The sequence below is a fragment of the Bubalus bubalis genome, chromosome 2 (assembly GCF_019923935.1).
Source record: "Bubalus bubalis isolate 160015118507 breed Murrah chromosome 2, NDDB_SH_1, whole genome shotgun sequence".
Taxonomy (NCBI): Eukaryota; Metazoa; Chordata; class Mammalia; order Artiodactyla; family Bovidae; genus Bubalus; species Bubalus bubalis.
Window position 1 is genome coordinate 170,575,349 of NC_059158.1, and position 12,478 is coordinate 170,587,826.

At 46.1% G+C, this 12,478-nt stretch overlaps 1 protein-coding gene and 1 long non-coding RNA gene across 15 annotated transcripts in view; one reads left to right on the forward strand and one right to left on the reverse strand.

Moving 5' to 3' along the window:
• SP140 (SP140 nuclear body protein) overlaps positions 1-794 on the forward strand; it is an 81,321-nt gene extending 80,527 nt beyond the window's left edge. For all 14 annotated transcript variants that reach the window (XM_006047076.3, XM_044937929.1, XM_044937930.1 and 11 more), the window contains one exon: positions 378-794. In XM_006047076.3, the coding sequence (XP_006047138.2) occupies positions 378-470 (93 nt within the window). In that variant the 3' untranslated portion in view covers positions 471-794. The remainder of the gene's footprint in view (positions 1-377) is intronic.
• LOC112582941 lies at positions 779-10,391 on the reverse strand. Its single transcript, XR_003107275.2, has 2 exons — positions 10,257-10,391; positions 779-951 (listed from the first exon to the last, which is right to left on the reverse strand). It is a non-coding gene; the product is annotated as an uncharacterized LOC112582941 (long non-coding RNA).
• Between the last annotated feature and the right edge of the window lie 2,087 nt (positions 10,392-12,478).

Below are 12,478 nucleotides of genomic sequence, written 5' to 3' on the forward strand. Positions count from 1 at the left end.
TCAGCACACAGGGTTAGTGGCTCCATGGCAACAGGAAAGGAAGGTCACTGAACTAACACAGCCACCCTGTACTATTTGCACTATTACAAAGAACACAGATTACTTTTCTGATTCTTACTGAAATCAATAACCCAGCCAAAAGTAAGAGCTCCCAAGTGTGGTCATGATTTTCCATTCCTGTCCTGTTAATATGAAATAATCATGCTCTTGAGAAAGCATAAGTTACTCTTGGCTGCATAAGTTTTTTCGCATAACCTGGTTCACATAACTCAGGATGTCAAAGATAAAAGAGCCTTGATCGTCCTCAGTTGCAGGGTGTCCAGTGATATCGATAATAAAGATCATTATTTTTTTATCATTTTATTATTTTTTTCCAGTTCAATGATTTTGGCCAAATGGGGCTTAGACTGGAGGCAGAATTTGAGAAGAATTTCAAGGAAGTGTTTGCTCTTCAGAAAACAAATGAATAATGGAATAATGGATGTTGTTGGTGTCCTGGAAATTCCTCTTTTGGCCAAATGTCTCATTCCCCAGCTGCATGAAGGGTTGGCTGCTGATGCCACCCCTCCCCAGAGCACTGCCTTCAGCCAAGTGGAGCCAACTTCACCTGGAGGTGACACGCCCTTGGCCTGGGGGCCGGCCTCCAGTCGACCCAACCTGGATGCTCTGTGCATCCCATGGGATCAGGCTGGAGCCTGTCTGAATATCCATCCTTACCTTTTGGCCCAATACTGTCCTGCTTCCCTCATTCCTTTCTAGCAAAGAAATACAAAATAAATTACTTACGTAAGAGACTTTATTGCAGAGTCTGTTTCTAGGGAACTCAACTTAAGATCATGGTCCTAGCAAGCAGGCTGAGAATGGGCTCTGAAGCTGGATCGCAGCCTGTTGGGTAGTGTACTGATGGTCGTGCTCCAATAGTGCAGTTGCCAAACATTCACTTGTAGGAAACTGGATGAGATAAAGGCAAGAAGGTATACAGTGGGTGAAATTCTTTGGCATTTACAAAAGAATAAATGACTAAAAAACTGGATTTTGGTGGCTATCATTGAGTGCCCCTAATATATTGAAAAGAGTAAATGGCAGGCTTAAATCTCTTCAGTTCAGTTCAGTTGCTCAGTAGTGTCCGACTCTTTGCCACCCCATGGACTGCAGCATGTCAGGCTTCCCTGTCCATCACCAGCTCCCAGAGTCTACTCAAACTCATGTCCATTGAGTCAGTGATGCCATCCAACCATCTCATCCTCTGTCATCCCCTTCTCCTCCCACCTTCAATCTTTCCCAGCATCTCGATCTTCTCAAATGAGTCAGTTCTTCGCATCAGGTGGCCAAAGTATTGGAGTTTCAGCCTCAACATCAGTCCTTCCAATGAATATTCAGGACTGATTTCCTTTAGGATGAACTGGTTGGATCTCCTTGCAGTCCAAGGGACTCCTAAGAGTCTTCTCCAACACCACAGTTCAAAAGCATCAACTCTTTGGCACTCAGCTTTCTTTATACTCCAACTCTTACATCCATACATGACTACTGGAAAAACCACAGTTTTGACTAGATGGACCTTTGTTGGCAAAGTAATGTCTCTGCTTTTTAATATGCTGTCTAGTTTGGTCATGACTTTTCTTCCAAGGAGCAAGTGTCTTTTAATTTCATGGCTGCAGTCACCATCTGCAGTGATTTTGGAGCCCAGAAAAATAAAGTCAGCCACTGTTTCCATTGTTTCCCAATCTATTTGCCATGAAGTGATGGGACCAGAGGCCATGATCTTACTTTTCTGAATGTTGAGTTTTAAGCCAGACTTTTCACTTTCCTCTTTCACTTTCATCAAGAGACTCTTTAGTTTTTAGCTTTCTGCCATAAGGCTGGTATCATCTGCATATCTGAGATTATTGGTATTTCTCCCACAATCTTGATTGCAGCTTGTGCTTCCTCCAGCCTGGCATTTTGCATGATGTACTTTGCATATAATTTAAATAAGCAGGGTGAAAATATATAGCCTTGACATGCTCCTTTCCTGATTTGGAACCAGTCTGTTGTTCCATGTCCAGTTCTAACCGTTGCTTCTTGACCTGCATACAGATTTCTCAGGAGGCAGGCCAGGTGGTCTAATATTTCCATCTCTTTAAGAATTTTCCACAGTTTGTTGTGATCCACACAGTCAAAGGTTTTGACATAGTCAATAAAGCAGAAATAGATGTTTTTCTGGAACTTTCTTGCTTTTTCGATGATCCAGCTGATGTTGGCAATTTGATCTCTTGTTCTTCTGCCTTTTCTAAATCCAGCTTTAACATCTGGAAGTTCACAGTTCATGTACTGTTGAAGGCTGGCTTGGAGAATTTTGAGTTTACTAGTGTGTGAGATGAGTGCAATTGTGCAGTAGTTTGAACATCCTTTGGCATTACCTTTCTTTGGGATTAGAATAAAAACTGACCTTTTCCATTCCTGTGGCCACTGCTGAATTTTCCAAATTTGCTGACATATTGAGTGCAGCACTTTCACAGCATCATCTTTTAGGATTTGAAATAGCTCAACTGAAATTCCATCACCTCCACTAGCTTTGTAGTGAGGCTTCTTAAGGCCCACTTGACTTCACATTCCAGGATGTCTGGCTCTAGGTGAGTGATCACACCATCGTGGTTATCTGGGTCACTAAGATCTTTTTTGCATAGTTCTGTGTATTCTTGCCACCTTTTCTTAATATTTTCTACTTCTGTTAGGTCCATACCATTTCTGTCCTTTATTGTGCCCATCTTTGCATGAAATGTTCCCTTGGTATCTGTAATTTTCTTGAAGAGATCTCTTGTCTTTCCCATTCTGCTGTTTTCCTCTATTTCTTTGCATTGATCACGGAGAAAGGCTTTCTTATCTCTCCTTGCTATTCTTTGAAACTCTGCATTCAAATGGGTATATTTTTCCTTTTCTCCTTTGCCTTTATCTTCTCTTCTTTTCACAGCTATTTGTAAGGGCTCCTCAGACAACCATTTTGCCTTTTTTGCATTTCATTTTTTGGGGATGGTCTTCATCACTGCCTCCTGTACAATGTCATGAGCCTCTGTCTACAGTTCTTCAGGCACTCTGTCTATCAGATCTAATTCCTTGAATCTGTTTGTCACTTCCACTGTATGATCATAAGGGATTTGATTTAGGTCATACCTGAATGGTTTTCCCTACTTTCTTCAGTTTAAGTCTGAATTTGGCAATAAGGAGTTCATGATCTGAGCCACAGTCAGCTCCCAGTCTTGTTTTTGCTGTCTGTATAGAGTTTCTCCATCTTTGGCTGTAAAGAATATAATCAATCTGATTTTGGTATTGGCCATCTGGTGGTGTCCATGTGTAAAGTCTTCTCTTGTGTTATGTTTGCTATGACCAGTGTATTATCTTGGCAAAACTCTATTAGCCTTTACCCTGCTTCATTTTGTACTCCAAGGCCAAATTTGCCTGTTACTCCAGGTGTTTCTTGACTTCCTACTTTTGTATTCCAGTCCCCTATAACAAAAAGGACAAAATCTCTTAATCGCCACCTGAAGCAAACAGACCCTCATACCTGCAGCTGGAAGGCAGACAGTAAGGAAGTCCTGACACAGACTCTAATTTTAAGAATGGGAGAACATGGGGGAAGACTGAAGCCTAAACTTAAGATGGGCTCCTGCGCCAAAGGCAGAGCCCTAGTGAAAAAGAAGTGACCCCTGAATCAGAGTTGGGCTTCCCAGGTAGATGCAAGTGAGAACTTTGAACCTCAGGTCTCCCTGAATGCATGGGCCCTGCAGAAGAGTCCCTTCCCCCTGGTTGGAAGACAGATCCCCACCCTTCCCCAATCCTAATCTTGCTTGAATGAAGACTCTGCAGAGTCCTCCCAGCAGGACCCCACTGGGAAAGTCCTGGGTCCTCTTGCAAGCTGCAAGGATTTACCCTAGCAGAGTTGCAGGACTGACCAACATGTACAGCAGGTATCAGGAGTCTAGGGGTGAATCCTGGGCAAAGAAGGGGAATATGAAACAAGAAAAGGAAAAATTGTTAATACAGAAGCACTCCTCTGTGCCAAGAAGTTTAATTACCCTGGCAAGGGCCAAAAGGGATTATTCAAGTATGTTCCTAGTAGCTTTTAAAGGCATACATATAAGTATATGTATATGTGTGTCACACACGTATGTGTATATATATATATACACACACATATACACACAGACATATATGTATGCCTTTAAGGACCACCAGGGGCATATACATATATATATATACACACACACACACATATATGGTTCGAATGACAGCTGGAGCCCTGGCCCATAGATGTTTATGAAGATAGTTACTAGAACATGGTCATTAAACTTATTGTGGCAATCACTTTACTATGTATATAGTCAAATCATTATGTGTGTGTATATATATGTATATATATTTATGTGTATATGGGATTTCTTTGGAAGGAATGATGCTAAAGCTGAAACTCCAGTACTTTGGCCACCTCATGCGAAGAGTTGACTCATTGGAAAAGACTCTGATGCTGGGAGGGATTGGGGGCAGGAGGAGAAGGGGACGACAGAGGATGAGATGGCTGGATGGCATCACTGACTCGATGGATGTGAGTCTGAGTGAACTCTGGGAGTTGGTGCTGGACAGGGAGGCCTGGCGTGCTGCGATTCATGGGGTCGCAAAGAGTCGGACACGATTGAGCGACTGATCTGATCTGATCTGATCTGATATATATAAAGCACTAATTTAACAAGGTGATAAGGAGCACACAGCTGAGGGGCACCAGCATCCTTGCGCTGCTCTTTGGGGCTCTCCTCTGTAGGTTAGCATAAGGGAGGAATGCGTTTCTGTTCCTTTCATGTTGTACTTCTATGAAATAATGGATGTTCACTAAACTTATCACGGCCATCATTTCATGATATATATATATATGTCAAATTATTATGCTGTACACCTTAAGCGTATACAGTGTTGTATGTCAGTTATATCTCAATGAAGCTGGAAGAAAAATGTCTAATAAAAATCTTTAATTAAAACAAGGCTTTGTGTAAAGCACGGTACACACCGGGTGTAGTGGAAGCAGGGATACCAGACCCACCAGGAAAAGAAGATCCAAAAGCCTAGGAGGGTGGCACAGCTCTACTTCCTCCAACGTGAAAACCCCTCCACCAGGTGCCTGTGCTTCTCAAGAGGCCTCACAGACACTAACTCAACAAGGTGCTGAGGAGCACACAGCTGAGGGGCATCAGCATCCTTGCGATGCTCAGCGTAGGCTGTCCTCTGGTCCTCTGTAGGTTGCCATAATGGAGGAATGTCTTACAGAACTGGATTCCCAAGTAGCAATGGCAGGGATAGGATTCCAGAATGATAGATGCCAGGTGGCAGCAAGATGGCAAGTGTCAGAGCAAGATGAAACCCTAATTGTAACGTGTAGTGAGGTTAGAATGACAGTGAGGGCCCTGGCTCATAGATGTCTATGAAGATAGTTAATAGGACTTGGACGCTAAACTTCTTGTGATAATCACTTTGTGATTATATAGATCAAATCATTAATGCTGTACACCTTAAGCCTATAGACAGGTGGGCAGCCAACAGCATATTGCAAAGAGTTTAAAAATGGATGAACAGATTGCTGAGATCAGCTGCCCCAATCAAAAATAAAGATCCCTTGCCCAGTTTCCAGACCTGAGCCAAATCTAGGACCTGCCCATGGAAATGAGGGCAGGTCTCATAACAAATTGCAAATGTGGTCATTCCCTGAGTTCTTCACCAAAATGCCCTAAGGCCATTTATGCAAGTATCCATATGGCAGACAAAGAAAAATGCACAGATCTTTTAACGGTTGTTACAGGTTGTTACAGCATTTGAGTTGATGCTAGTTCCTGGGGCCCAAAGCACCATCACAGTTCTTGTTTGAGTATAGCAGTAAGGTAATGTCCATCTAACAGAGTCCACTCAATCCACAGAGCCACCCAGCCATCATCACCCCAGTTCCTTGGTGTGAGGATGATGAGAACATACATAGCAGTTAGCTGAGCTGGTTCTTTAACCTCTGAAATAGCAATGACTGTCTTAGGAAAGGCCAATCAGAAGGCCTTGAAATTGAAGTTTCCGTTGGTGAAAATAAGTTGAAAGAAAATTGTATTCCTGGGGAATGAGGGAATCACAAAGATGAGTGCCACAGATAAAGATTTAAGGATCCAAGGGCTCTAGTCCTCTTTACCTCTTTGAACAGCAGTCTGGCTTCTGCAAAAGCTGCTAAATGACCACTAGAAACTAACCAATAGCAGCCCCAATTACACCGTTGTGCTTTTAATAGGTATGCTATCTTAGAGCAGATCAGCATGGCCTATGGTACGTATCATGCAGTTATTAGTATGGAAAATGTACTTTAAAAATATCCAGTGGGAAGTAGGATAAGAGGCACTTCACATTCACAGGGACTGGACAATAGTATGTGTTTACAGTCTGGCCCCAGGGCTATGTGAATTCTTTTGCTCTCTGTCACAGTATATGCTGAAGGGGCAAAGTCCGTCTGGACACTCTGCAGTATGTTACATTGGTCCACTATATTGATGCTTGTATATATAGGAAAAGGAGTACGTCAAGGCTGTATATTGTCACCCTGCTTATTTAACTTATATGCAGAGTACATCATGCGGAGAAGGCAGTGGCACCCTACTCCAGTACTCTTGCCTGGGGAATCCCATGGATGGAGGAGCCTGGTGGGCTGCAGTCCATGGGGTCGCTAAGAGTTGGACATGACTGAGCGACTTCCCTTTCACTTTTCACTTTCATCCATTGGAGAAGGAAATGGCAACCCACTCCAGTGTTCTTGCCTGGAGAATCCCAGGGACAGGGGAGCCTGGTGGGCTGTCGTCTATGGGGTCCCACAGAGTTGGACACGACTGAAGTGACTTAGCAGCAGCAGCAGCAGCAGCAGCAGCAGAGTGCTTCATGAGAAACGCTGGGCTGGAGGAGGCACAAGCTGGAATCAAGATTGCCAGGAGAAATATCAATAACCTCAGATATGCAGATGACACCACCCTTATGGCAGAAAGTGAAGAACTAAAGAGCCTCTTGATGAAAGTGAAAGAAGAGAGTGAAAAAGTTGGCTTAAAGCTCAACATTTAGAAAGCTAAGATCATGGCAGCCTGTCCCATCACTTCATGGCAAATAGATGTGGAAACAGTGCCTGACTTTATTTTTCTGGGCTCCAAAATCACTGCAGATGGTGATTGCAGCCATGAAATTAAAAGACGCTTACTCCTTGGAAGGAAAGTTATGACCAACCTAGGTAGCATATTGAAAAGCAGAGACATTACTTTGTCAACAAAGGTCCATCTAGTCAAGGCTATGGTTTTTCCAGTGGTCATGTATGGATGTGAGAGTTGGACTATAAAGAAAGCTGAGCTCAGAAAAATTGATGCTTTTGAACAGTGGTGTTGGATAAGATTCTTGAGAGTCCCTTGGACTACAAGGAGATCCAACCAGTCCATCCTAAAGGAGATCAGTCCTGGGTGTTCATTGGAAGGACTGATGCTGAAGCTGAAACTCCAATACTTTGGCCACCTGATGCAAAGAGCTGACTCATTTGAAAAGACCCTGATGTTGGGAAAGATTGAAGGCTGGAAGAGAAAGGGATGACAGAAGAGGAGATGGTTGGATGGCATCACCGACTCAATGGACATGAGCTTGAGTAAACTCCGGGAGTTGGTGATGGACAGGGAGGCCTGGCATGCTGTGGTTCATGGGGTCACAAAGAGTCGGACACAACTGAGTGACTGAACTGAACTGAACTGATGCTCAGTCATGTCCAACTCTTTGCCACCCCATGGACTGTAGCCTGCCAGGTTCCTCTGCCTTTGGGATTCATCAGGCAAGAATATTGGAGTGGGTAAACCATTTCCTTCTCCACAGAATCTTCCTGACCCCAGGATCAAACCCAGGTCTCCCTCATTGCAGGCAGATTCTTTACCATCTGAGCCACCAGGGAAGTCCATATATAAATGTTTGCCTAATGACAATATCAGTTTAGTTCAGTCACTCAGTCATGTCCAACTCTTTGCAACCCCATGGACTGCAGCATGCCAGGCCTCCCTGTCCATCACCAACTTCCAGAGTTTATGCAAACTCAAGTCCATTGAGTCGGTGATGCCATCCAACCATGTCATCCTCTGTCATCCCCTTCTCCTCCTGCCCTCAATCTTTCCCAGCATCAGGGTCTTTTCAAATGAGTCAGTTCTTCGCATCAGGTAGCCAAAATATTGGAGCTTCAGCACCAGTCCTTCCAATGAATATTCACGGCTGATTTCCTTTAGGATTAATTTGTTTGATCTCTTTGCTGTCCAAGGGACTCTCAAGAGTCTTCTCCAACACCGCAGTTCAAAAGCATCAATTCTTCTACACTCAGCTTTTTTTATGGTCCAACTCTCACATCCATATTCAGTCTCTCCCATCAGGAAGCTTCCATAAGCTTCTTATCCTTATTCATCAGAGGGCAGACAGAATGAAAACCACAATCACAGGAAACTGACCAAACTGATCACATGAACCACAGCCTTGTCTAGCTCATTGGAACTATGAGCCATGCCGTGTAGGACCACCCAAGACAGATGGGTCATGGTGGATAATTCTGACAAAATGTGGTCCACTCAAGAAGGAAATGGCAAACCACTTCAGTATTCTTGCCTTGAGAACCCCATGAACAGTATGAAAAGGCAAAAATATATGACACTGAAAGATATAAGTATATGTGTGAGTATATATATATATATGCTTCCCAGGTGGTACTAGTGGTAAAAATTCAGCTGCCAATGCAGGAAGCACAAGAGAGCAGGCTCAATGCCTGGGTTGGGCAGATCTCCTGGAGTATGAAGTGGCAACCCATTCCAGCATTCTTGCCTGGAAAATTCCATGGACAGAAGAGCCTGGAAGGCTACAGTCCCTGGGGCCACAAAGAGTAGGATACGATTGACCACACACATACACATATACATGTTTGTTTATATGTATGAAATGGGAATTGGTTAATGTGAATATGAGGCTGAGAAGTCCCATGAGATGCCATTTGCAAGCCAGAGACCCAGTAACAGTGGTAAGTCCAGTCCAAGACTGAAGGCCCAAGAACCAGGGGAGCCAAAGGCATAACTTCCAATCCAATAGCATTAGATACACCTGTCCCAGCCCAACTAGGCAGGCAAGAAGAGAACAAATGTCCCTCCTTCACTTTTTTTTTATTTAGGCCCTTAACAGATTGGATGCTGCCTGCTTACCTTGAGGAGGGCCATCTACTTTACTGAGCCCACATATTCAAATACTGATGTCATCCAGAAACACCTTCAAAGACGTCTAGGGGTAATCTGCACACCTCATGGTCCAGTAAAGTTGACACATATCATTAACTATCACAATGACAGTATGTTAATTGGACCTGATGAGCAAGAAGTGTGGAGTGTTCTAAAACCCTAGTTGAGTCACACACACCCCCAGTGATGAGACATAAACCTTTTAAGATTTGAAGACATGTCATATAGGCAAGTTTTTAGGGGTTAAGTGGTCTGGCACTTAACAGGATATCCCTGGGTTGGGAGATCCCCTGGAGGAGGAAATGGAAACCCACTCCAGTGTTCTTGCCTGAAAAATCCTATGGACTGAGGAGGCTGGTGGCTACAGTCCATGGGGTCACAAAGAGTCGGACAAGACGGAGCACACATGGACACACAGTAAACATCTCCGTCTTGTTAAGGAGCTGCCACTGAACAAATGTTATCCAACTGTATTTGAGCTCCTTAATAAACCTCACCTGAGAGCTTAACTCCCTGAAGGGAGTCTGGCTGGCCCGGCTTGCTCAATGGCCAGTGTCTTGATTAACATTCCTTCTATGCCTACATACAAAGAGGGAAAGTCCTCACCCAAAGGAATCCAGGTCTGTCTACAAAGGGGTGGAGTGGGCTGGACAAACAAGGATAACGCAGTTGACCCGCGGAATTCAACTCAGGGACCACTAGTGAAGTCTTATGTCTAAGGGGAGGAATGGGGTGGTCCAGGCCAGTCAGAGAGGCTACAGAGACTGGGAGTGAGGGGCACATTCCTGGAATCAAACAGAGCAGGTTGACTGTGATTCCACCGCCTGTGCTTTGGAGATTCAGGCTGAGAGCATCCACTCCACTCCCTTGGACAGCCAAGGGCAAGGATGGCCACTAAGCCTGTCACCTCTGTCCGTTCCATTAACCTGCATGCAGATGTGGGATGCTGGCTGCAGAGGAGCCTGGCTGTGGTCTTACCTGGGTGGAGCGTGGCTGTGTCCCCAGAAACTGCAGGAGGACCTGGTGCTTTTGGGGTCTGGGTCACTTGGACATGACCCCTCAGCCTGAACCTCTCAGTGTGGACCCCAGGGCATCAGCATCCACCCTGTTGTCTGGAAGAGAGAACAAAATTCACCTCTCTCATGGAAACTGGGCGGGAGGACGTTCCTGTGAGGACAGTAGGTAAAGAACAGCTGCCAGGGCTTCTAGAAAGTGTACAGAAGCAGGTTGGTGAAGGAGAGACGTTGAAACTCGCCGGAAGCAGCCAGGATGACTGTTTCCTGTTTATTATTACTTGGCTCTGAGAGCTGCCCCAGTTTTGCATGAGGCGGCTGAAACTCTGGTGGGAAGCCCACCTTGTCTCTGGTCAGCAGAGCCAGGGAAGAAGCCCAGGGCAACCAGGTTTTCTGGGAAGAGAGGGGAAAATCCCAGGAAAGTCATAGAGAAGAACCCCAAATTCTGAGTATAAACCCTCCCCACTTGTGTTCGAAATTGACTCTCAGGCAAAAAGGTGAGCTAGATGGTGATCAAAATATCGGCTTTCTTCATGGTAAAAGCTGGATCGGGCTTAGCACTGTGGCTTAGCATGTGGCAGAAAAAGAAATCCCTGAACTGAACCTCAGAATCGGGCTCATCCACACAGCATCACACAGCTCCAAGCACTCACACCCACCCCACCCCACTCCCCCAGCCCTGACCCAGTGCACTTGACCTTGGAGGGGCTGACAGAGCCCCGGCCTCTGCAGGCAGGACGAGCCCAGGGAGACCCAGCAAGGCGCAGACTCACCCCTTCCACCCCCCCACCCCAACCAGAGTCTCCCAGGAGTGGGGAGGAGCAGGGGGTCCAGGTGAGCCCTGCTGACTGAGGGGCTGCCCTGGAAGAGGACCCTGGAGCCGGCCTGAGCATAACCATGGGTCCCAGGTGCCCACCCCTCTTCACTTCAGCTCTCATGGAGGAGCCGGGGGTCTTGATCCTCTGGCCCCAGGGGCCACAGTTGCTGCTGCTTTCTCCTGCGCTGCAGGTTCAAATCCCAGATCCCACTGTCTCATCTCAGGGACAGGCCTTGGGTCCCCACGGGGCTCTCCCAGTGTGGAGACCACCCCCACTACTCAAGTCTGAACGGAAGCTGCTCCTGGAAGCTCGCGAAGCCCATTACCCTGGCGAATCCTGTGCCCTATGGTCGCTCCTCAAGCAGGGCCTCTCTTGCTCTGTGGGCTTCCAGTTCTGATAACTGGGCTCCTCCTGTGATAGCAGAAAGTCTCCCGCTTCAGTGCTCCTCACAGCCACAGAACATGCCCCAGGAGTCTCTTTATTTCCTTCAGTCACTCCAGCAGGGTCTGTAGGAGGAGTTCAACCTCCTCCTCCTTCTTCTTTTCTAATTGAAGGTATAGGTGATGTACAATGTTGTGTTAATTTCTACTTTACAGCAAAGTGATGCAGTTGTATATACACATTCTCTATAGTTTTCCATTATGGTTTATCATAGGACCAACCTGCAACCTGTCCTTTCCCAAACCTGAGTGGGTCTGACATTAATTCCTGGATCAAAGAAACTGCTTTCTCCACAGAGGACTTGGGGTGCTTCAGACCCCACCCCCCACCCGACTGCTCTCATGGGTGTGGTGCTGGGTGTGGCCCAGCTTTCTCTGGCCCACAGGAAGGTCTCCACCAGGGGCCAGGAGCAGCCCCAGCTCAGGAGTGTCTGTCCTGTGTATTGTGTGCCCAGCCTCTGCTAGGTGGTCTCTAATTCCAGGTGTTCACCTTGAACGTCCTAAACAGAATACAGAAAAATTGGCACATTTATGTCAACACACAGCACAGCCCTGACTTGGTCCACCAGCCACCCAGGAACAGAGAGGAGAGAGAGAAGGGACCCTAGACAAGGCAGGTGTGGTCTGTGCCAGCCTTGTGTGGACCCCGTGCCCCAGGGAGTCAGGGGCAGAGGACAGTCCTGCCCAGACGAGGCTCAGCTCAGTAGTCCTGCTACCCCCTGGAGTGAGGGGGACGAGAGAGGGGTCCACATATGTGTAGGACCTGGTACCACTGAGACCCTACCCACTGGTAAAGAAGTCCTCATTGGAGTCCTGGGGTCTATCCTGACCACTGTGCATCTTGTTCCTTTGGGGGAAAGAAACATCAGAAGTGAAAGAGAAGGTGGAAACCCCTCCCTTCATCTTCAAATGTTGCTGGGTGAGAACTC